At 47.6% G+C, this 23,828-nt stretch overlaps 1 protein-coding gene across 2 annotated transcripts in view; it reads right to left on the bottom strand.

The window, feature by feature from the left end:
- Positions 1–246: 246 nt before the first annotated feature.
- JPH4 (junctophilin 4) overlaps positions 247–23,828 on the bottom strand; it is a 44,932-nt gene continuing 21,350 nt past the window's right edge. For both annotated transcript variants that reach the window (XM_073575412.1, XM_073575413.1), the window contains exons 4-6: positions 3,905–4,023; positions 2,616–3,007; positions 247–2,508 (exon numbers count right to left, since the gene is read on the bottom strand). In XM_073575412.1, the coding sequence (XP_073431513.1) occupies positions 2,428–2,508; positions 2,616–3,007; positions 3,905–4,023 (592 nt within the window). In that variant the 3' untranslated portion in view covers positions 247–2,427. The remainder of the gene's footprint in view (positions 2,509–2,615; positions 3,008–3,904; positions 4,024–23,828) is intronic.

Genomic DNA, 23,828 nt, shown 5'->3' with positions numbered 1-23,828 from the left:
TTGTTTAATCTGTATTTTCAGTTTTCAGTTAATGAGATTCTGGTGCTTCGGGGCGGCCTGTAGGGGGGGTCTTTGAGATATTCATACTGCTCTGCTTAGGTATTCATACTAATGGCTTATCCCTCAGTGACCTGCCCCCTAGTTTACATACTGAATGTAATATGAATTTAAAAAAAAAAAAAAAGACATTCAGCAGGCAGGTGCCGGCGGTAGCGCCTGCGCTGCAGCATGATCACATGTATAATATGCATTTAATTATTTTATTTGCTGATATAAATGTATTCAGAAAAAAATCTCCCTTGAAATGGTGCTGGGTGTGTCTACACAGTATTATCTATCGGTCCCAACTCTCTTCAGATCATTGACCAGGTCCTCCCATGTAGTTCTGGGCTGATTTCAGACCTTTCTCAGAATCAGCCTTACCCCACGAGGCAAGATCTTGCATGGAGCCCCAGACTGAGGAAGATTAACAGCCATCTTCTGTTTCTTCCATTTTCTAATAATTGTTCCAACAGTTGTTGACTTCTCACAAAGCTGATTGCCTATTGTCCTGTAGCCCATCCCAGCCTTGTGCAGGTCTACAAATTTGTCTTTGGGGTCTTTAGAAAGCTCTTTGGTTTTGGCCAAGGTGGAGAGGTTGGAGTATGATTGATTGTGTGTGGACAGGCATCTTAGATACAGGTAACAAGTTCAAAAAGGAGCAAATAATACAGGTAATGACTGCAGCGTAGGAGGGCTTCTTAAAGAAAAACTAACAGGTCTGTGAGAGACAGAATTCTTGCTGGTAGGTAGGTGATCAAATTATTATTTCATACAATATAATGCAATTTAATTGTTTAAAAATCATACAATGTGATTTTCAGTTTTTTTTTATATTCTGTCTCTCACAGTTGAAGTGTACCTACGATAAAAATTACAGACCTCTCCATTCTTTGTAAGTTGGAAAACTTGCAAAATTGGGAGTGTATCAAATACTTGTTTTCCCCACTTTATATGGCTTCTCATTGTGTAGTTACGTATTATGATTCCGATCCTTTAATGCAGTACATTGCATGCAACCATTTTCTGTATTACACACAATTACTGTTCATTCAAAATATATTTTACATTGCAACTTTGATATCATTTAAAGTTTTATTATTTTAGCTTTATTTTAAATTATATATATATATATTTTTTTGCATCTTTCAGGTTCAATCAAAGGCAAAATACTGCTACAAAAATAGGAGTGGAGTGCATGCTCTGAAACGGGGCATAAAGCATGAGGCATCAGGAGCACAAGGCAATTAAAGGAGATAAATAGGCGATAGATTAAAGCAAGGGTTCAGGCAATATGGCAGGACATACAGAAGTCAATAAGAGGCATGTGAAATGAGGAAGCACTGGAAAAGGATGTGAAAAAAGGAGTACTGCAGGCAAGGGGAGAGCATATCCTTGGGGGGTTGATTTTGAGGCTGTTGAAGGAATGAGTATAGGTGCAAAATTGTACTGCAATGGAAAAGAAATACTGCAAATATACTGAACGGGATCATCACATTCCTTGAAAGCATACTTAATTGGGAGACAAAAGGAAGAAATGAAGAAAACAGTACAGAAGAAAAGAACACAATTGGTAGAAGTGTTTCAACAGTCATAGTCCATTTGTTATAGGGATTGATGGAACTACTAATATTAAAGCTGGCTACACAATCAAAGGTTTTCTCATTGGTTATTTTACTTAATACATGCCGAGTATGTAGTTTGTGCCATGTGTGACCTCAACTTGTGTGATCAAAATCTGATCACTCTAATATACTGTAGATTAAAAAAAAATAGTCAAGTTAATGAACATGCTGACATATGTGAGTTGGCACTGGTTATCAAGGTGACAATCTTGGAATCCTCTACTCCTAAGGCCGGGTTCATACTGCGTTAAAGCAGCCCGTTCAACACATAGCGTTGAAGGGCTGCGTTAACGCTATAGTATAACGCAATCGCGTTATGCGATACCGCTAGCGCAGATGATTCATCTGTGCTAGCGGTGACGGAGCCTCAGACGCTGCAGCCCGCTTCCGAGGCTCTGTCACTGAATGACAGCACATCGCTAGCGCATGCCGATTATGGCATGCTTTGGCAATGCGCCCGATAACAGCAGCGTTAATGGACTGCCATAACGCAGTATGAACCCAGCCTTAACTGGGTCTCTGCAACTGTGCGATATTTTTGACAAAGACGCTTAAGAGGAGTAAAAAGTCCGATTTAAGTGTGTCGCCAGCAAAAGAGAGAGATGAAGATGTGGGAACAATGGGAGACAGAGGGTTAATGAGAGACAGAAGACAGGAAGAGAGAGAAGCCCTTTTCATGTAAACATTAGGGGTAGAGAGGTAGAGAAGGAGAGACAGATAGAAGAGACTTTGTGAGAGCATCATAAAAGAACACTTTTCCATCTCATGTCATAAAATACGAGATGAGGAATGCGAGCGAAACATCAAGAAACAGCACGACAGCCACCACAAGAGGGTCAGCATCCTGCAGAAGAGGAAGATTAATATCAGAGAGAAGTATGAAAAGTATACATGGAGAAAACGCAGACAGAGAACACAAGAACCAATCTCAGATCCCTTATGAAATCTCACCATTTGCATACGAGGTTTTTGGGGGGGCTCTTGTGTCCCCCCTGTATCCGCTGGTTCTTCCATGCATTCTATGCTGGGTGTAGGGTTATTCAGTTCTTTGTCAGGCATGTATTCAATGGTTTCCTGTTCCATTGAGTGATCAACAGCATGTGCAGGGGTTCCCACCTGAGATGGAGTATCTTCCTCCTGGATGGGTGGGCATGGAGTCCCGTCTCTGAGATGGCTGCACAACAGACCTGGGGGAGTATCAGGGTGGCTGGGAGGCAAGCTTGGTTCTGGGGTTTGGTCAGACAAAGGTGTTCCATCATTACACATCTCAGTTGAACACTGTCTAAGCCAGGGCATATCACCTTCAACACTGTGCTCCTCCTCATCCTGTACACATTGTGAGCCTGGAAAGATATATACAAGATCCAGAGAATAAAAACACATCAAATACTGGCCTTGCCAATACATACAAATACTTTTGATATATTTGAAACAGTTGGCACCAGGGGCATTTGACTGATACTGTGGGACGATACTTTTGGCATCAGTCATGACCAGATTTAATTCTATCTACATCCCTCCCTCCTCTTTTGCCCCAGGAAAGGCAATCTGTTAAAGACAATCTGTCAGCAGGTTTTTCACTATGTAATTTGACAGCAGCATGATGTAGGGATAGAGGCACTGATTCCAGCGATATATCACTTAGTTTACTGGGTACAGCAGTTGTGATAAGAATCACAGTTTTCTCAGCTGAAGATCTGGCCGTGCTGAGAATGCTGAGCTCTGTGTAACTCCGCTCACACCACTGACTGGCAGCTTTTGTGTACATTGTATATTGACAGCTGTTAATCAGAGCTGGGAGCGTGGTTGGACTAAGAGGCATGTAGGCTGCTTGTCCTGTAGTGATAGTCTCCTGCTGATAAAACACTGATTGTATTGAAATAGCAAAATACAGGCTAGTAAGTGACATATCACTGGAATCCGAGTCTTGTGACCTACATCATGGTGCTTTCAGATTACATAGAAAAAACTGGTGACAGATTCACTTTAAGACATTTCAGATAATATAAATTAAGACTGGAAAAGAAAGTTAGAAATGTGATATCCTCGGTGACCCTCATTTCTTTAAATTAGATTTCATACACCGGATGTTGCTTAAGGTTAGCTCGGATGAAGTTACCAGACTTTATACTCTGACTTATAAACCTGGTAAAGGGAAACTGGTCCGTTAGAAACTTTCCTAGCTATTGCATCTAAATATGTGTGCATGCAACTGGATTTTTACTTGATGATGTGCTCACTTGGTGTCTCCAGCAGTTCCTCCAGGTCATGAGAGAGGATTCGAGCAGTACGGGATGATTCCAACGCCTGTTGTGCTGCTACAGAAGCAGAGTCAGCTTGAAGACGAGAATCAGCCGCACTGACAAGCAAAAAGAGACATAAAAAGACACCTCAGGAGGTAAGAATAAAAGAGGCTCATAGGCAGGTCTACTCTACAGTACTCAGCGTGTGTTTATATATACAGAGAAAATATAATATGGTAATTGGGATATAAAGTCATTCTTTGTAGTATGCACAGCTTCAATAATACACTTTTGTTCCAATGCATGTGAAACTCTAAAAGTAACTTTGCAGTATTGTATTGATAACACTTTAAGGACCTGGACATTTAACGTTTTTACAGTTTTCTTCTTTCCTTCCCTGCTTCTTTGAGCCATATTTTTTCCATCAACCTAGCACAGAATGAGGAATTGCTTTCTTGTAGGATAAGTTGCAGTTTTGAACGACATCAGTTATTATACAAGATAATGTACTGAAAAATTGAAAAAAATACAAATCTAGTAAAACAGTTTAGAAAAAAAGCAATTCATCAATTTTTGGGGTTTTTTGTTTTTTTAAAACATACATTATTTGGTAAAAATTACATGGCAGTATGATTTATCTGGTCAGTACTATTACAGCTATGCCAATCTTATAAGGTATTTTTTTATATTTTAGTCGTTAAATTAAAATTCATTGCCTTGAAAAAAAAAAAAAAATTCTTCTTGCCATTTTCTGAGACCCAAAACATCTGTTGTTCCTGGAGCTGTTTGAGGCCCTATTTTGTGTCAGAGATGAGTTTTTATTGATACTATTTTGGAGTACATTTTAAAAGTTTTTAACTATAGTTTCTTAGGGAAACAACCGAAAAAGATACATTTGATCCATTAGACTTTTTCGGATCCAACAATACTAAATAAGTTTATTTTCAATTTAATTTATTAATGCCGTTATTTTTGAATATGGAAACGGGGGAGATTTAAACTTTTGATAAATATATACAGTATATTATTTTTTAGCCCCCCCCACCCATAAAGACTTGAATCTGTGCTTATTTGATCACTATATACTGCAATACCAGAATATATTGCAGTATATTTTGTACTCGCTGTTCTCCTATGACTGTTGACAAACCTATGACACATGTGCCAGAGAGGGCACCTCCCTGTGGGCACACAACACCAGCCCCTACTTTAGCTCGATCTGAGTCCTTGGACACACATACAGCTGAAGCGTATCGCAGCGACCTTGCAGGGTCTGTGAGCAGCAATGCACGCCAACGTCGGCGTACACCTGACTGGGCGCATGGCAGTGACGTCATGCGCACCAGTTGCTTGGACGCTGAAGTTAGCTGCTGGCTACAGATGACGGTGCGGAGGGGGAGAGGAATGAAGGTGAGACACATGCGTTAAACAACTTTGGCGCCACCAGGATGGGGGACATATACCAGGATGGGGGCATATATATATGGATTGGGAGGCATATTTAAGGAAGGTGTAACATACACATTGATGTGGGGCATATCAATGGAATGGGGTTGCATATACAAGGATGGAGGAGCATATACATGGATTGGGGAAGCATATACATGGATTGGGTGTAGCTTATAAAAGGATGGGGGGGCATATATGGATCACCTGCCAGGGCAGTGGGGTACTCGGTACTGGGCCGGTATCTCAGAGGGAAGTGTCACAGTAGCAGCGACCCGGTCCGTGGCCCTGGGCATCCATGTAAAAGGGGTTAAGAGTGGCTGGTTAAAGTTTATAAGTGGATGATACGTGACGCCACCTGTGGTGCTTGGCAATAAGGGGTTAAGCCGACGCTGCAGGCAGATCCTCTGGGACCAATGGTATAAGGCAGCAAGATGTGATAGCTCCCCACAGGTAGAGCTGTAGACATAGGGCAGTGGTAATAAGTGTTGAGGAAGAGGGTGTAGTGTCTGGCACAGAGATGTAGCAGTGCTGGAGGGTTTGCAGGAAGAATGCAATGACACAACAGGGTGCAGTTTCCGTTACCCTTACTGTGCTTTGTAAGTGCAGTCCAGGGTCCAGATTACAAATGGAACAGAGGCTGGCCAGCTTGGAAGCAACTTAGGAATCTCTCTATGCAGATGGGTTGTGTAGTCTCCTTTCTAGCGCTTTCTGAGGTACTTGCAGTACTGTGTTACACTGAAGTTCCGCTTTCTTGTTCTCTTTTAGAACTCCCTTGTATGGCAGACAGCCGTAGCCTCCTTCTGGCTCACACATTGCTGTTGTGCCTCCGAATCTTATGTGGAAACAAAGCATTTACAGCTTCCTATTCCTCCCGTTTCTGCTGCAGGAACATCAGTATCCGTACAACCTTGGAGACCGGACTCCAGACCATGCGCTACAGCTAGAAGTGAGCCTGAACTCCGCTCAATCTTCCAGCTAGTCTCCTCACGTCCACACACATTTCCTTCCTCACACGGACTAACTAATTTCCCCTTCCTGGCCCCCAGAGAGCAGCTCCTCCCCCAGTTTTGGTTCAGAGCTCCCTCTGCTGGCCTGGAGTGGGAACTGTGCTGTGTGTCGTGTTTAACTGATAGAGAGACCCTTTATTGCTTCCAAGCATGACATCACACTCCCTAGGAGGAAGGTAATGCCACTGTGGCGACCATACTCCTGGGGGCACCACATTCCTCCCTAGTGCAATTCAGTACTCCCAGACTGAAGAAAACATGTAAAACATATTAACAAATGAACAATTGTAAATGTAACAGAATTTCAAAAATGAAAAATTACAAAAACCAAAGCTCAAAAATAGTCCTGATGACGATTAGTCCATGCATCAATGTCCATGGTCCATTTCCTGAGCAAGTTGGTAACTATGTACAACATAGTTTTGGTCACACATAGTCCTGTTGCCCAATTGTCCATCAAAAACAAACTGACTGTTCAAAAAGAGTTCTTACAGAGTCTCTGTAGGCACATGAGCTTGAAAAGGTTGCATATTTACATTTTACCATTCACATTATTTATTTATATATGAAACCTTATGGGTGGTATACCTTGGGTACTACAGACAGACCTACATAGCACTGGTGTTGTTGGGGACCTTACTGGATGCCTTGTGTTAACTACTACTGGTGTAGTGTGTTGTACTGGCTACATTACTGTTGGTTCTGCATAGCCCAGGAATACTAGATTTCCTAGGACCACTTCTACTCACTGTGGGCATGACAGATTCACCACTGGCAGGGTGAGAATTCTCTTGTTCCACTGCTGGTGTAGCATCCGCTGCCTGGACTTGCTGGTTTTCAGGGTGGTCTTGAGTCACTTCTTCTTGCACTACCAGTTGGGGAAAGGTAAAAACTGGCACCACTATGGCTTGATTCACTCTATTCCAATTTGCAGGGAATTCTCCGAGTACAGTGCTGACCTTTTCTTCTTCTTCCTCTATGGGCTGAAGGTTGTTTTGCTCTTCCATTCTGTCCTTTAGTTGGTCATGGCACAGTTTCAGATGATCCCTCGATACTGCTGATGAGGTTTCTCCTCCATCCTTACTGATAAGGCACACTTTGTGTCACGCCGCGGTCGCTGCCGCGGTCGCCGCCGGCTCTCACGCCACTACCGCAGCCGCCGCCGGCCTCACCGCCGCTCCCTGGCACACTTACCCATCGCACACTCCTGCTCCGTCTCCTGCTCCCCAACGGGCGCGCACTCCCGCTCTGCTTCCTGCTTCCCGACGGGCGCGCACTCACACTCTCTTTAGGAGCGCACGCGCACTCTGTCCTTCCTGAGTGCGTGCGCTCCTGTCACTCTGCCCTGTGGGGGTCATGACCCGGAAGTCCTTAGGCACATTCCCATATCAGGCTGTCTCTTCCTCCTGACAGTGCCTGAATGTCATTTGTGCCTAACAAGTGATTCTGGCCCCACGTCCCGCTGTGCGTGTTCCTGCCTGCAGCTTCTGCTCCCCGTGCCTGTATCTTATTCGCTCTCTCCGGTTTTCTCTCTCCTAGTGCCTGGCTGTCCGTGGTTCTGTCCTGTCTTGTTCTGGTGTCCCAGCTGTGTCCTCCAGCCCGTGCCTTGACCCAGCTGTCTCGTCCGTGTTTCCAGTCCTGCCCGCCGTCCGTGTTCCTGTCCTTGTGTGGTCTTCCGCCAGCCTCTCTGGTCTCCCGCTGTGACTCCTGAGTCCTTTCCCTAGGTACCAGCTGCCGTGGTGATAGTCTCCCGTGGGTCTGCCCCGAACGCACCCTGTATAGGGGGTGGTCCACCTGGTCAGCTTGCCCGTGGGAGGTTCGTTGCCGCGGTCCAGCGGGTCCACTCCGGGAGTTCCTCCAAAAGTCTCACAGTAAAATCAGGCCATGGACCCCGCTGGTACCTCTGCCGCCGCCCAGAAGGAACTAGCGTTCCTGCGGGAAAATCAGTCCCGGATCATGGCTTTTTTGAACCATGGAGTCCCGTCTCTCATCTTTACAGCCCTCCGATCCAGGGAGCTTGTCCCAGCTCTCCAGTCTCCAGCAGGAACTCGCCCAGCAGTGAGACACCGAAGCCCAAATACTTAATTACATGGCCTCGGTGGACAATCGACTGCTCTCTCTACAATCCACCGCCTCGGCTCTGGCCCCACAGCCATCACCCCATTTGGCTAAACCTCCGCGGTCTAGTGGAGATCCCAAGCTTTGTCGGGGGTTCAATAACCAATGCCAGCTGCATTTCGAATTATCGCCTCAGCAGTACCCCACCGACCGAGCCAAGGTAACCTTTGTGGTATCCCATTTGGAGGGTGAGGCGCTGGCCTGGGTAAACCCCTTGTGGGAGCGAGATGATCCTCTGGTCTCCCAGCTTGCAACCTTTCTGGAGACTTTTCTTAAAGTCTTCAACGAGCCCGGTCGCCTGATCTCTACCACCGAGTCACTATTCAATCTCCACCAGGGTACTCTCTCTGTGGGTCAGTACGCCATCCAGTTACGTACGTTGTCCTCCGAGCTAGGATGGAACAACAAGGCCCTGGTAGGAGCTTTTTGGCACGGTTTGTCCGCTCAAATTAAAGACGAGTTGGCTGGGCGAGACACACCAACATCCTTGGATGACCTCATTTTCCTGGCAACGCGTATCGACCTACGTTTCCAGGAGCGTTCCCACGAAGCTGCCAAGGAGAGAAGACTTCCTCGTTCGTCTCTTTCTACATGCAGTCCTCCCTGTTCACGATTTTCCACCGCGGCTTCAGCACCAGAACCCATGCAAGCGGACCGACTCAAGCCGGCGGAGCAGCATCGCCAGGAGAGACTCGCACAAGGTCTCTGCCTCTATTGTGGCAGCGCCACCCATCTCCTGCGTTCCTGTCCGCTGAGGCCAGGAAACGCCTCCGCCTAGGACAGGTAAGAGAAGCCTCCCTAGGTGTCAGTGATACCTCTCACCCTTGACCCTCTCTGTCTTGTTGAGCCTGGGTTCTAAACGTTTTTCTGAGGTGGCCTATATAAATTCAGGAGCAGCAGGAAACTTCATCCAGCTCGAGGCGGTAAAAAAATTGCGGATACCTGTCAGGTCCTTGGAGACTCATCAGCAGTTCGCTTCGGTCGACGGTGCTCCTCTGCGGGAGACCTTTACCTTGGTCACCGAAGAGGTGAAGTTACAGATTGGAGCCTTGCACCGAGAGAAGATAGCCTTCTTCGTACTGCCATCGTTATCCCATACGTTTCTTTTAGGTCTTCCTTGGTTGAGGATACATGAACCTGTCCTGGATTGGCGGTCTGGAGACATTCTTCGTTGGGGTCAGTCCTGCCAGACTAAGTGCCTCCTTCCCGTGCAGCCTCTTAAAACTTCGCCACCAGCCACGGTGCCTGCAGGTTTGCCTTCGGCCTATTGGGACTTCGCCGACGTCTTAAATAAGAAGGAGTCTTCCCCCACACCGGCCATATGATTGCCCGATCGATCTTGTTCCAGGCTCTACTCCACCCAGGGGTCAAATTTATCCTCTGAATCCTCTTGAGTCCCAAGCCATGACCGAGTACGTCCAGGAAAATTTGGCCAGAGGCTTTATCCGGAAGTCGTCTTCACCCGCTGGCGCAGGTTTCTTCTTTGTCAAGAAGAAAGACGGGTCTCTTTGTCCTTGTATCGACTACCGGGGACTTAATGAAATCACAATCAAGAACAAGTACCCGCTACCTCTTATCCTGAAGTTATTCGATCGGCTGCGAGGAGCACGAATCTTTACCAAACTAGACCTTCGTGGAGCCTACAACCTCATTCGTATTCGCTCCGGAGATGAATGGAAGACCGCTTTCAACAGCAGGGATGGGCACTATGAATATCTGGTCATGCCCTTCGGTTTGTGCAACGCTCCTGCAGTATTCCAAGAATTTGTAAATTATATTTTCCGAGACCTTCTGTACTCCTGTGTGGTGGTATATCTGGACAATATCCTCGTCTTCTCTCCTGACCTGTCCACCCACAGGAGAATTGTCCGTCAAGTACTGCTGCGCCTGAGGGAGAATCGCCTGTATGCTAAGCTGGAAAAGTGCACCTTTGAGCAATCGTCCCTCCTGTTCCTGGGCTACATCATCTCCGACTCAGGCTTACACATGGATCCAGAGAAAGTGTCTGCTGTGCTCAACTGGCCGCGTCCCCACGGCGTTAAGGCAATTCAGCGATTTCTTGGCTTCGCGAATTACTACCGGCAGTTCATTCCTCATTTTTCCTCTTTGACCGGCCCATCTCCTCCTTGATCCGCAAGGGAGCTAATCCTCACATCTGGCCATCCGAGGCCGAGAACGCCTTCCTGTCTCTGAAACAAGCCTTCGCCACGGCACCCATGCTCCATCGCCCAGAGGCTAACAAACCTTTCATCCTCGAGGTTGATGCTTCGGCAACCGGGGCCGGAGCAATGCTTTCTCAGAAATCCTCCTCCGGCCGGCTTGTTATGTGCGTTTTTTTTTCCACGACATTCTCCACTTCGGAACGGAACTATTCCATCGGAGATAGGGAACTGCTGGCCTTCAAGTTAGCCCTGGAGGAGTGGAGGTACTTATTGGAGGGAGCCGTACATCCGTTTACAATCTACACGGACCATAAGAACCTAGCTTACATCCGATCGGCACAGAGACTCAACCCCCGGCAGGCCAGGTGGTCCCTGTTCTTCGGCCGCTTCGATTTTGACCTTCACTTCCGTCCCAGCAACAAAAACCTCAAGGCTGATGCTTTGTCCAGGTCTTTCTTGTATGCAGATACTGAGGAAGAACCCACGCACATCTTGGACCCTTCCAGGCTCATCACGGTGGCACCTGTCAGGCTAACTTCGCCACCTCCTGGTAAAACTTTTGTGCCAGAGTAAAATCGGAAGCGGGTCTTACGCTGGGGGCATGCCTCCAAACTTGCGGGTCATGTCGGCCATAAAAAGACACTTGTCCTTGTGTCCCGCTACTACTGGTGGCCTACCCTTCTCCAGGATGTCTGAAGTTTTGTCGCCTCTTGTCCATCCTGTGCCAAGAACAAGGTTCCTAGGCAGCTGCCCTCTGGTCTTCTACTCCCGCTCCCAGTCCCTTCGGCTCCCTGGCAGCACATCGTCATGGACTTTATTACTGATCTACCTAGGTCTGCAGACTGCACCATCATCCTTGTGGTCGTAGACAGATTCTCCAAGATGGCACACTTCATCTCTCTCCCTGGGTTACCCTCAGCGCCTGACTTGGCGAAAGTTTTCATCCACCATATCTTTCGTCTCCATGGGCTGCCTCAGCATATTGTTTCGGACAGAGGAGTCCAGATCACCTTGGAGAGCTCTATGCCAGTCTATGAACGTCACACTTGACTTCTCCTCATAGTTCCACCCACAGTCCAACGGTCAAGCAGAGCGGACTAACCAGAGTTTGGTCAATTATCTACGGCATTTCTCTAATGCCCACCAGAATGACTGGTCTGACTTACTCCTGTGGGCTGAATTCGCATATAACAATCATATCAGCGAATCTTCTGCCAAGTCACCTTTTTTTGTCATCTACGGGCAACATCCGGGTGTACCCCTACCGGTTCCTCCTGTCTCGGGTGTACCGGCTGCTGATCTTCTGTCCGGGGATTTCTCCAGGATCTGGCAGGAGACCAAGGCCGCTCTCGAGTTGGCACGTGACAGGGTGAAAAGACACGCAGACAAGAGGCGCTTGGATTCCCCACTATATCGTCCGGGTGATAAGGTTTGGTTATCCTCCAACTTCATTCGCCTAAAGATCCCTTCGCATAAACTGGGTCCCCGATATATTGGACCCTTTGAGCTCTTGGCTCGCATCAACGATGTCTCCTACAAACTGTGGCTTCCCGCCTCACTCCGCATCCCTAATTCCTTTCACGTGTCCCTTTTAAAACCTGTCATCCTCAATCAGTTCCATGCCTCTACTACCCAGTCACCTCCGCCTGTCTCCGCTGACGATGTGTTTGAAGTTAAAGACATTGTGGCCATGAAAAATCAAAGAGGGAGGACCTTTTTCCTGGTTGATTGGAAGGGCTTTGATCCCGAGGAGAGATCCTGGGAGCCTCGGGAGAACATCCAGGCTCCTCGAATCTTGGCTAGGTTTCTTTCCAGCCTGCGGAGGGGGGCACGTAAGGAGGGGGGTACTGTCACGCTGCGGTTGTCGCCGGCTCTCACGCCGCTGCCGCAGCCGGCCTCACCGCCGCTCCCCGGCACACTTACCCATCGCGCGCTCCCGCTCTGTCTCCTGCTCCCCGACAGGTGCGCGCTACCGCTCTGCTTCCTGCTTCCCGACGGGCGCGCACTCACACTCTCTTTAGGAGCGCACGCGCACTCCGTCCTTCCTGAGGGCGCGCGCTCCTGTCACTCTGCCCTGTGGGGGTCATGACCCGGAAGTCCTTAGGCACATTCCCATATCAGGCCGCCTCTTCCTCCTGACAGTGCCTGATTGTCATTTGTGCCTAACAAGTGATTCTGGCCCCATGGGCCGCTGCGCATGTCCCTGCCTGCAGCTTCTGCTCCCCGTGCCTGTATCTTATTCGCCCTCTCCGTTTTTCTCTCTCCTAGTGCCTGGCTGTCTGTGGTTCCATCCTGTTTTGTTCTGGTGTCCCAGCTATGTCCTCCAGCCCGTGCCTTGTCCCTGATGCCTCGTCCGTGTTTCCAGTCCTGCCCGCCGTCAGTGTTCCTGTCCTTGTGTGGTCATCTGCCAGCCTCTCTGGTCTCCCGCTTTGACTCCTGAGTCCTTTCCCTGGGTACCGGCTGCCGTGGTGATAGTCTCCCGTGGGTCTGCCCCTAACGCTCCCTGTATAGGGGGTGGTCCACCTGGTCAGCTCGCCTGTGGGAGGTTTGTTGCCACGGTCAAGCGGGTCAACTCCAGGAGTACCTCCAAAAGTCTCACACTTTGGTGTTGTCAAAGTTTGATGGTAGGACAGTGTATGGTTCAGCTTCCCATTGGTCATCCAATTTATGCATCCTCCTTTTCCTCTTTAGGACTTGTTCTCCTGGCGACAGGGGAACTGCAGGTGCATGTTGATTGTAGTTCTTTTCTTGTTTTTGACTTGCCTGAGCTAGACTCTTTTCTACACACTCTTGTACTCTACAGTACTGCTGCTGCCTCTCTGTATCCCAGTCAGCATCTGGTGATGTCACCTCAGGTGTAAGGACTCCCATATCCAAATCAATAGGCAGCTTGCCAGGCCTCGCTCTCATTAGGTAGGCTGTAGTGCAGTTTGTGGAATTCACAGGAATGTGATTGTAGAGGTCTACCAGATCTGGCAACTTCTCTGGCCACAGATTCCTCTCTTCCAAAGGCAAGGTCTTCAGTAGATCAATCACCACCTGATTCATCTTTTCACACATGCCATTGGTCTGTGGATGGTACGGTGTTGTCCTGATCTTCTTGCAACCGTACAAGTTACAGAATTCCTGGAACACTTCTGGCCTCAAAGGCTGGACCTTGATCTGTAAGCACTCGCTCGGGATATCCGTGTGGTCGACAAAAATGCTGTTGGAATGCTCTGGCTGCTGTCCTGGCTGTTTGATACTTGACAGGCACGACTACCAGGAATCTCGAGTCGTGGTCAACGATGGTAAGAGCATAAACGTAGCCTGAACGACTTGGGACCACATTGTCCAGGGTGACCAACTCAAGGGGTTGTTTGGTTATTATTGGCTGCAAAGGAGCTCGCTGGCTGCTACGGTCCTTCCTGTGCAGGTTGCACTGTCCACACTCCCAGCACCAATTTTCAATGGCCTTCCTCATACCAGCCCAGTAGAATCTCAGCCGGCCTCTTTCCTTCCACAACTGCTGGGTTTCTTCAGGAGCATCTGGACTTGGGCGTGAGTCAGCTTGCAACAGTAGCTCCTTTACCAGGGAGACTGCGGGGTCGTTATCCTGCGTTTCTGCCCAGTCATGATGAGGCAATGGATTTAGGGTGGCCTCTTTCACGATAGACCGTCTGTTTCTCACTCCTTGGGCACGTTGGGCCGCAATTGGCCGGTGGAAGGCAGGTAACTCTATTTCTTCGAGTGCCTCAGGGTCTTCTCCTGCATCTGGCAGATTGGGCATTCTGGACAGCGCATCAGCATTGGCATTCTTGTGCCCCGCTTGGCACTTGATGGTAAATTCATAGTTAGACAGCCGGGCCATCCATCGCTGCTCCAGTACAGCTAGTTTTGCAGTTTCCAAGTGAGTCAACGGGTTGTTGTCCGTGAAGATGGTAAACTTGGCTGAAGCTAGGTAATGCTTGAATCGTTCAGTCACAGCCCAGACTATGGCGAGGAACTCCAGTTTGAAGGAACTGTAGTTGTCAGGGTTCCTTTCAGTGGGACGAAGCTTCCTGCTGGCGTAGGAGATCACTCTTTCTTTGCCATTCTGTACCTGTGACAGTACTGCTCCCAGTCCCATGTTGCTGGCATCAGTATACAGAACAAATGGTTGGTCATAATCTGGGTAGGCCAGAACTTCATCTCCTGTGAGAGCCATATTCAGTCGAGTGAAGGACCTCTCCAGTTCCTCATTCCATTCAAATGTAGGACTCTTCTTCCTGGCTTTCTTGGGCTGGCCCACCAGAAGATTTTGCATAGGGCTGGCTATCTCAGTGAAGCCTTTGATGAACCTTCGGTAGTAGCCTACTAACCCGAGGAATTGACGTACTTCATGGAGGTTGCTGGGCTTCTGCCAGTCTAGGATGACAGTGACTTTGTCTGGATCTGGTGCCACACCTTCTGCACTCACTACATGACAGAGGTACTGTACTTTGGGCTTCAGGAGGTGGCATTCGGATGGCTTCACTTTCAGGCCAAAGTTGGACAAGGCTTCAAACACCTCAGCCAGGTGCTTTAGATGGTCTTCATAAGTCTTGGAGAAAACAATGACATCATCAAGGTACACCAGGACTGTCTCGAAGTTCGTGTGTCCAAGACAGCACTCGATTAGCCGTTGAAATGTCCCTGGGGCGGTGCAGAGCCCGAATGGCATGTAGTTGAACTCGCAGAGACCCATTGGTGTGGTAAACGCTGTTTTCTCCTTGTCTGCCTCTGCCATGTGAACCTGCCAAAACCCACTAGTGAGATCTAAGGTGGAAAAATAGCAGTTTTAAGTGCGGCTAATGACTCCTCAATTCTGGGTAATGGGTAGGCATCCTTATGTGTAATGCTGTTACTTTTTCTGTAATCAACATACATTCTCATGGTACCATCTTTCTTTTTCTCAAAGACTATTGGAGCTGCCCAGGGGCTACAACTGTCTCTGATCACCCCAGCCTCCTTCATTTCCCGCAACATACTTTTGGCACATTGATATTGTGTTGGGGGTATAGGCCGGTGCCTTTCTTTAATGGGTGGATGATCTCTAGTGGTTATATGGTGTTGACCCCTTTTGCCTTCCCAAAGTCTAGAGGGTGTTTAATGAATACCCGGTCAAACTCCTGAGTCACTCGGTAAATCCCATTCTTTTGGTATGAAGGGGTGGAGTCAGTTCCCACCTGCAGCTGCTGACACCACTCCTCCAGCTACTTTACAGAGCCATTGTCCCCTGCCTGGTCGGACGAAACCAAGGGCTCTGCTGCCCGTATTGCATTGTTACTGACAGTAAGCAGCTTAGCAACTGTGGCATACCGAGGTATTGTGGCCTCCTCTTCTCCACAATTCAAGAGGCGTACAGGTACTCTCCCTTTGCGGACATCAACTACCCCTCTGGCTGTCAGGACAGTGGTCCTGCTATCAGAGTACACTGGCTCTACCAATGCTTGGTAATCTTTTCCTCTGAGGCCGATGGCTGCCCGACACCAAATTAACATTTCGTATCGCAATGGGGAAAGAATCACTCACTCTGACGCTGCCAATTTCTCCGCTAGACAGTTCTACCTGCTGTCTTTGCATCAGGGCCTTGATCTCCTTCTGCAGGACTCGTTGTTCACTGGAACCAGCAGTCTCGGCTACCTGTTGCAACAAAACAATAACCTCGGCAAGACAATTTTCAATCACATTAGTACCTAAGGTCATCATTGGGTTACATTCTCGTCGATCAATGTCTACAACTATCAGACCTTGAGATTTTAACTCTACTCACCCCACTTTAATGGTAATCTCTTTACATCCTACTTGCGGCAAAGACTGACCATTGCTGGCAACTACTGTTAGTTCATCACTTGGGCCTTGGGTAAGTTCGGAGTCAGCCCAATACCGCTTGTAAAGGATATATGGCATAGTTGTCACCTGAGAGCCAGTGTCCAGCTAAGTGTTCATGGGGATGCCGTCAATCACCACAGAGAGGACCGGTCGCCCTCCAACATACTTGGCTCGCCAGTTCTTTGGGCCTTGTGGTCCTACTCCTGGGGGTTGGCCCTCTACCCCAGGGGTTGCTCGTTTAAATAACAGAATCTTGCGATGTGGCCTGCCTTGTGGCAGGGACGACAGATGGGACGTCCGTCCTGGTCATAGCGATCGTTGTCTCTCCCTCGGCGTGGCGGGATCCTCTTCTTCCATAGCCACGGGACATCCTCTGGACTGGAGGCCAGCTGGATCTTCTCCTTTGAGGACACCTGTATGGACTGCACAGTTTTGGCAAGTGCAGCCATATTTTTGGTCAGCACTTGGACCTGAAGGCGCAGTTCTGTAGATGGATCATTATCCAGAGTCTGTGCATCAGCCCCCACAGGGTTGGGAGGGAAAGATGCTGCTTCCTGGTGGTATGTGATCGCTGGGTGCCTAGGGGGCGCTGGACGGCTGACATTTGGTTCATGCAGCACCCGAATAGCCCTGCCTTTGAAGTCTGCAAAGTCTAGGTCAGGGTTTTGTAGGGCTATGATGCGCAGCTGTGCTCTGTGGGTACTGGATAGGAGTCCCTCAATAAATTGCTCCTTTAACAGCCTGTCTCCATCTTTCACACTGTCTGGGTCAATCTGCTTTATGGCTCGCAGCGCCTCCTGCAGGTTAAGAGCATAGTCCCGTATACTGTCTTGCGCTCTCTGCTTACACCTAAAGAATCTCATTTTTATTTCAGCTGCAGTGCGGTTGTCAAAGGTGCTTCTTAGCTTAGCCAGAATCTTTTTAACAGTCTCTTTATCAGTGTCCTGCCAGGTTTTTGCTTTCCTTTGCGCTGCACAAGTTAGCTGCCCAATAAGGATGTTCACTTTCTGGCTTTCAGACAGAGGATGCACCTCAAACAAACTGCACAGTCTCTCTTTAAATTCATTCAGGGTATGTGACTCCCCTACTGCGGTAGCCAGGCTGCTCCCGGTATATAGGGCATGGACAGCGGCATCATGGGGACTGCGGTGATGGGCGCTTGTTCCTGCTGCGCTCTGGAAGCGGCACTGGCTGCTGGATTCTGCGGTGCCATTGGGGTCGCAGCTGCGCTGGCCCCTGCATCTTGCGGCGCTGTGGGGGGTGCGGTGGCGTCCACCGCTGCATCTGCTCTTGCCTCAGACATTCTCCTCCCCCCTAGTTAACGTTGGCCAGGCCCTGGGTTGCACTGGCTTACCGGTTGCCGCTTTGCAGGCTGGATGATCGGGGGGACGCCGGGACTGCAGGCCTCGGCTTCTCACTTCCTGTGCTCTGGTCTCTTCCCACGCAGCACTTCACTTTTTCCCACTTTTCGGCTGGCTCCGCCCATAACGGCCCGCCCCGTTGGCTTCACGCGCGCGCCAAGTGGCGGGGTAATGGTGGCAATTGCGCAGATAGTCTATGGCACACAACACAGTCTCTGGCACACAGGATCCGGGGACACCGGGCTCCGTAAATCCTGTTTGTGACGCCAAAATGTATCTCCCGCCAGGGCAGTGGGGTACTCGGTACTGGGCCGGTGTCTCAGAGGGAAGTGTCCGTGGCCCTGGCGTCCATGTAAGTGGATGATACGTGACGCCACCTGCGGTGCTCGGCAATGAAGGGGTTAAGCCGACGCTGCAGGCAGATCCTCTGGGACAGATGGTATAAGGCAGCAAGATGTGATAGCTCCCCACAGGTAGAGCTGTAGTCCCAGGGCAGTGGTAATAGGTGTTGAGGAAGAGGGTGTAGTGTAGCAGTGCTGGAGGGTTTGCAGGAAGAATGCAATGACACAACAGGGTGCAGTTTCCGTTACCTTTACTGTGCTTTGTAAGTGCAGTCCAGGGTCCAGATTACAGATGGAACAGAGGCTGGCCAGCTTGGAAGCAACTTAGGAATCTCTCTATGCAGATGGGTTGTGTAGTCTCCTTTCTAGCGCTTTCTGAGGTACTTGCAGTACTGTGTTACACTGAAGTTCCACTTGCTTGTTCTCTTTTAGAACTCCCTCGTATGGCAGACAGCCGTAGCCTCCTTCTTCTGGCTCACACGTTGCTGTTGTGCCTCTGAGTCTTATGTGGGACCAGAGCATTTACAGCTTCCTATTCCTCCGGTTTCTGCTGCAGGAACATCAGTATCCGTACAACCTTGGAGACCGGACTCCAGACCATGCGCTACAGCTAGAAGTGAGCCTGAACTCCGCTCAATCTTCCAGCTCATTTCCTCACATCCACACACGTTTCCCTCCTCACACGAGCTAATTAATTTCCCCTTCCTGGCCCCCAGAGAGCAGCTCCTCCCCCAGTTTTGGTTCAGAGCTCCCTCTGCTGGCCTGGAGTGGGAACTGTGCTGTGTGTCATGTTTAACTGATAGAGAGACCCTTTATTGCTTCCAAGCATGACATCATACTCCCTAGGAGGAAGGTAATGCCACTGTAGCAACCATACTCCTGGGGGCACCACATATACATGGATTAGGGAAGCATATACAAGGATGGAGTGGCATATACCAGGATGTGGGAGCATATACCACGATGGGGGGGCATATTCCATGATCGGGGAGCATATACCAGGGTGGGAGACATATATATACTTGGATGGGGTGAATATAAAAGGATGAGGGGCATATACCAGAATGGAGGATCATATACCAGGATAGGAAGCATATTCTTGTTTTTCTGCAATCCGGTACCCCAGCTTCTGTCTGCTGTCCCCACCTGCTCTCTGCTGCCCTCAGCCTGCACGCTGCACGAGTGGTTTTCTAAACTAAAACCTCAGTATTCAGGTTAAATTGTGTTGGCACTTTGCCATAAAAAAATGGATTTCAGGTTGCAGTGTGGGCACTCGTTCTCTATTAGGTTCACCATCACTGTCCTATGACCTTCACAGGTGCAGTAAGATGGATGGCAGCCACGGGGGCCTTCAGCAGAACTCTAGCTGCCGGGTATATCCTATCGGCCCATGGCGATTACATGGTGGAGATGGGAGCCAGTGTAACAGCGCACTAGCCATTGCATCATTTAAATGCCGCTGCCAGTGATTGAAGGCAGCATCTAAATGGTTAAAAGCAGCTAATTGGGTCGGCTATGTAACACAGGTAGCATCTGCTGTCTATGAAGCGGGATCAGCACCTAAGCCACTACATATACCCCACCGCTAAGTGGTTTAACATATACAACAATCTTGTGTATACAGCTCATGTTTCCATGGTTACAAACATACAGACAACAAACACCATTGTGTAGCACTATATAAACCTGGGATCATTAGTTACTACACTCCCTTTGACTCCTGTGGACTTACAGACTGCAAAAAAAGAAAGCAAAGAGAAGAAAGTGATATAACACTGTTGTGACTTCACACTGTGATTGTTTAGTTATTTAGTTTGCATTAATGTAGTAGACACAGAGGTGTGCACAGTAGCTGAAACTTGTCACCTTGGAAAATACTATTTACCGGCAGATATATAACAGCATTACAATGCTGCCTGGTCACCTTACTGAATGTGCAACACCCGGCAGCAAATTAACTTTTCTCCCGAGGAGCCGCCGGCTTTCAGTCATAGGGGCATGCGCGAAGCAGCTATAGTCACTGATCACTATATTGTGAGTGGCGGCTATAAGCACACCCCAGCAATTTGACAGCTTGCTTTGCGCAGATATGCTGAGGAGCCAACTGCCAAAGTGCTGGGGCAGGCACACAGCTGCTGCTCACAGTATAGTGAGCGATGCGGTGAGCGGTGACTGCAGACACTCCGAACACACCCCCATGACTGAAAGCCATCAGCTCCCAGGAGGAAATACGTTCATTTTCACCCAATACGTCACTTTTATAGTTAAAAAGCCGAGCAGCATAGGAATGCTATTTAACTGCAGATTAACCCTATATCTGCTATTAGTGCTTTCCGAGGTGACAGACTCCCTTTAAATCACTGAACAGTAGGACATTTTTTAAATCAATACTGTTTGCAAATTATACCCATTTTTTAAATGCACAGAAGCAATGAAATGTTGAAATACTTAAAAGGGGATATCCAGGACTTTAAGAAAAACAAAATATGCCTAAACACTAAGAGGAAGGTTGTGCCCGGCACTGGTCTCCGACAGCACAGAGCGGTCACAGACTTCTGACTTGACATCACGTCAACCAAGCAACTGTTTCTTTTCCTGCTGATAGAGTGGGATTACTGGTGTCATGCTGATTGACTGCCGGCTCCTTGCTGCCTAACTGGGGGGAGCCAGCTGTCAATCAGCACGCCACCAATATTCCTGACTGTCAACAGGAAGACTAAGGCCATGTGCACACGATGCAGATTTCCAGCGGATCCGCAGCAGATTTTACCGCGCAGAAACGCTGCATATCCGCATTGTGATGTACAGTAGCATGTTAATCAATAGAAGAAAAAAAACGCTGTGCAGACGCTGCGGATTTTTCCGCGCGGTTTTCTTGTGGTTCAAAATATGCAGCATGTCACTTCTTTTGTGCGGTTTTCCACCTGCTCCATTCTCCAAATCCGCAGGGGGAAATCCGCAGCGCAGGGGAAAACAGCAAGAAAACCGCAAAAAAACAGGAATAAATCCACAGGAAAAATGCAGGTCATTTGACCTGCGGATTTCTTCAATTCTGCGCGGAAAAATCCGCAGGGCAAAAAAGTACGTGTGCACTTAGCCTTACTGCTGCTCTGTTGACAAATAGAAGCTGAATCTCCGGCAGGAGTGGTCAATGACCGGCGTCGTGTACAACAGGCAGGTAGTTGCCTCTGTTAGCAACTACATGCATGTTAGTGCTTAAGCACTTTTTTTTTTTCTTTTTTTTTTTAAGTCCCGGATATCCCCTTTAAGAAAATAGGCTTTTTGGAAAAAAAAAGGAGCAAATAGATCAACTATAGAACACGGTAACATTTTTTTAATATTTACTGTTTCATTTCTTACATTGATCCAATAGATTGTGCATTGGAAAGTGTTTGTAGCAATAGTTACATTTACAAAATACAGGTGCATCTCACAAAATTAGAATATCATCAAAAAGTTAATTTATTTCAGTTCTTCATTATAAAAAGTGAAACTCGTATATTATATAGCGTCATTACAAACAGAGTGATCTATTTCAAGTGTTTATTTCTGTTAATGTTGATTATTATGGCTTACAGCCAATGAAAACCCAAAAGTCATTATCTCAATAAGTTATAAATTATTCTAACACCAGCTTTAAATAAGAAATGTTGGCCTACTGAAATGTATGGTCAGTAAAATGCACTCAATACTTGATCGGGGCTCCTTTGGCATCAATTACTGCATCAATGCGGTGTGGCATGGAGGCGATCAGCCTGTGGCACTGCTGAGGCGTTATGGAAGCGCAGGTTGCTTTGATAGCAGCCTTCAGCTAATCTGCAATGTTGGGTCTGGTGTCTGTTATGAGCTCATTTTCTGCACCACCAGCTGGGAGTTCTACTTCCGTTCTCCATCTAGTGGTGACAGGAGGTAGTGAGGTTGGTTTAATTGGTAATGGTCTGCCACCTGACGAGGAGGATAATGATTGGATCTCTGGAGTATCAGACTGGATATAAGACAGCCGACGCCCTATCCTGGCGCTGGTGATTCAGTCTGCTTCTCAGGTCTTGGACTTCAACTCTGCTCCAGTCTTCTCAAGTTAAGTTTGTTTTTGCTTATGTTCACACTTGCTCTTGTTGGTCAACTCAGTTTTTGTGTGGTCAGCCAGCCCGGCTGGGCTGTGCTGTGCTGAATTTCCACTCTTATTTATCAGTATTTGCCGATTTGCCTTTTTGTCCTTATTAGATTGGCCTCTTTTTGCTCGGTCTCAGAATATTTCAGAGTGCTGATATAGTGGGAGAAGTCTAGTGACTTCAGGGCTAATTTTGTTATCAGAAGTGTTGGACATGATTTTGTTGAGGGTTTTTTGGCAGATTGCAGATAGTGTCTTTCCTTTCCTGTCCTTTAAAGTTAGTTTGGCCCCACCGTTTGCTCAGCCTATTTTTCTGCCTTTGTTTGTGTTTTCATCTTGTTTCACCATCAATACATGTGGGGGGCTGTCTTTCCTTTGGGGTCTGCTCTGGGGGAGTTAGTTTTCCTCTTTTCTTACTTTAGGCTTATTTAGCTCTCCGGTTGTGACGAGGCGTCCAGGACCATCGTAGGCACGCTCCACGACTGCTGCTAGTTGTGATTTAAGATCAGGGATCTGCAATCTGCATAGTTACCAACCTCTCTGGTTTTCTGAGACTTAGCGCGTGTTGCTTTTTTTCTCCTCGGTGACCCATTCATAACAGGTGTCTATCATCTTCCGCTTGACAATACCCCATAGATTCTCTATGGGGTTAAGGTCAGGCGAGTTTGCTCGCCAATCAAGCACAGTGATGTTGATTTTAAACCAGGTATTAGTAGTTTTGGCAGTGTGGACAGGTGATAAGGCCTGCCGGAGAATGAAATTTCCAACTCCAAAAAGCTTGTCGGCAGAGGGAAGCATGAAGGGCTCTCAAATTTCCTGGTAGACGGCTGTGCTGACTTTGGTCTTGATAAAACACAGTGGACCTATACCAGCAGATGACATGGCATAAATTTAGATCGCTTCAACGGATCCCGGTGATTCTGACATTGTTTTTTTCATGATATATTGTACTGCATGATAGTGGTAATATATATTTGATATGACTTGCTTTTATTTGTGAAAAAAACGGAAATTTGGCAAAAATTTCTAAATTTTCCAACTTTTATTTTTTATGTCCTTAAATCAGAGAGCTATGTCACAAAAATAGTTAATAAAGTTAATAAATAACATTTCCCACATGTCGACAAGTTTTTTATTGATTTATCATTTTTCCAACAAAATTTACAAAACTATTTTTATAGAGACCACATCACATTTGAAGTGACTTTGAGGGACCTACATGACAGAAAATAACCAAAAGTGACACCATTCTAAAAATTGCACCCCTCAAGGTGCTCAAAACCACATTTAAGAAGGGTATTAACCCTTCAGGTGCTTCACAGGAATTTTTGGAATGTGGAAGGAAAAAATTAATATTTAACTTTTTGTCACAGTTTTTAGAATGGTGTCACTTTTGGGTATTTTCTGTCATATAGGTCACTCAGTCACTTCAAATATGATCAGGTCTGTAAAAAAAAAGGGGCTTTGTAAGTTTTGTTGGAAAAATGAGAAATCGCTGGTCAACTTTTAACCCTTTTAACAAAAAAAATTATGTTTCTAA

Source organism: Dendrobates tinctorius, unplaced genomic scaffold (genome assembly GCF_039654945.1).
Source record: "Dendrobates tinctorius isolate UK_male_01 unplaced genomic scaffold, ASM3965494v1 ptg000044l, whole genome shotgun sequence".
Classification (NCBI taxonomy): domain Eukaryota; kingdom Metazoa; phylum Chordata; class Amphibia; order Anura; family Dendrobatidae; genus Dendrobates; species Dendrobates tinctorius.
This window is presented reverse-complemented; position numbering and strand designations above follow the sequence as displayed.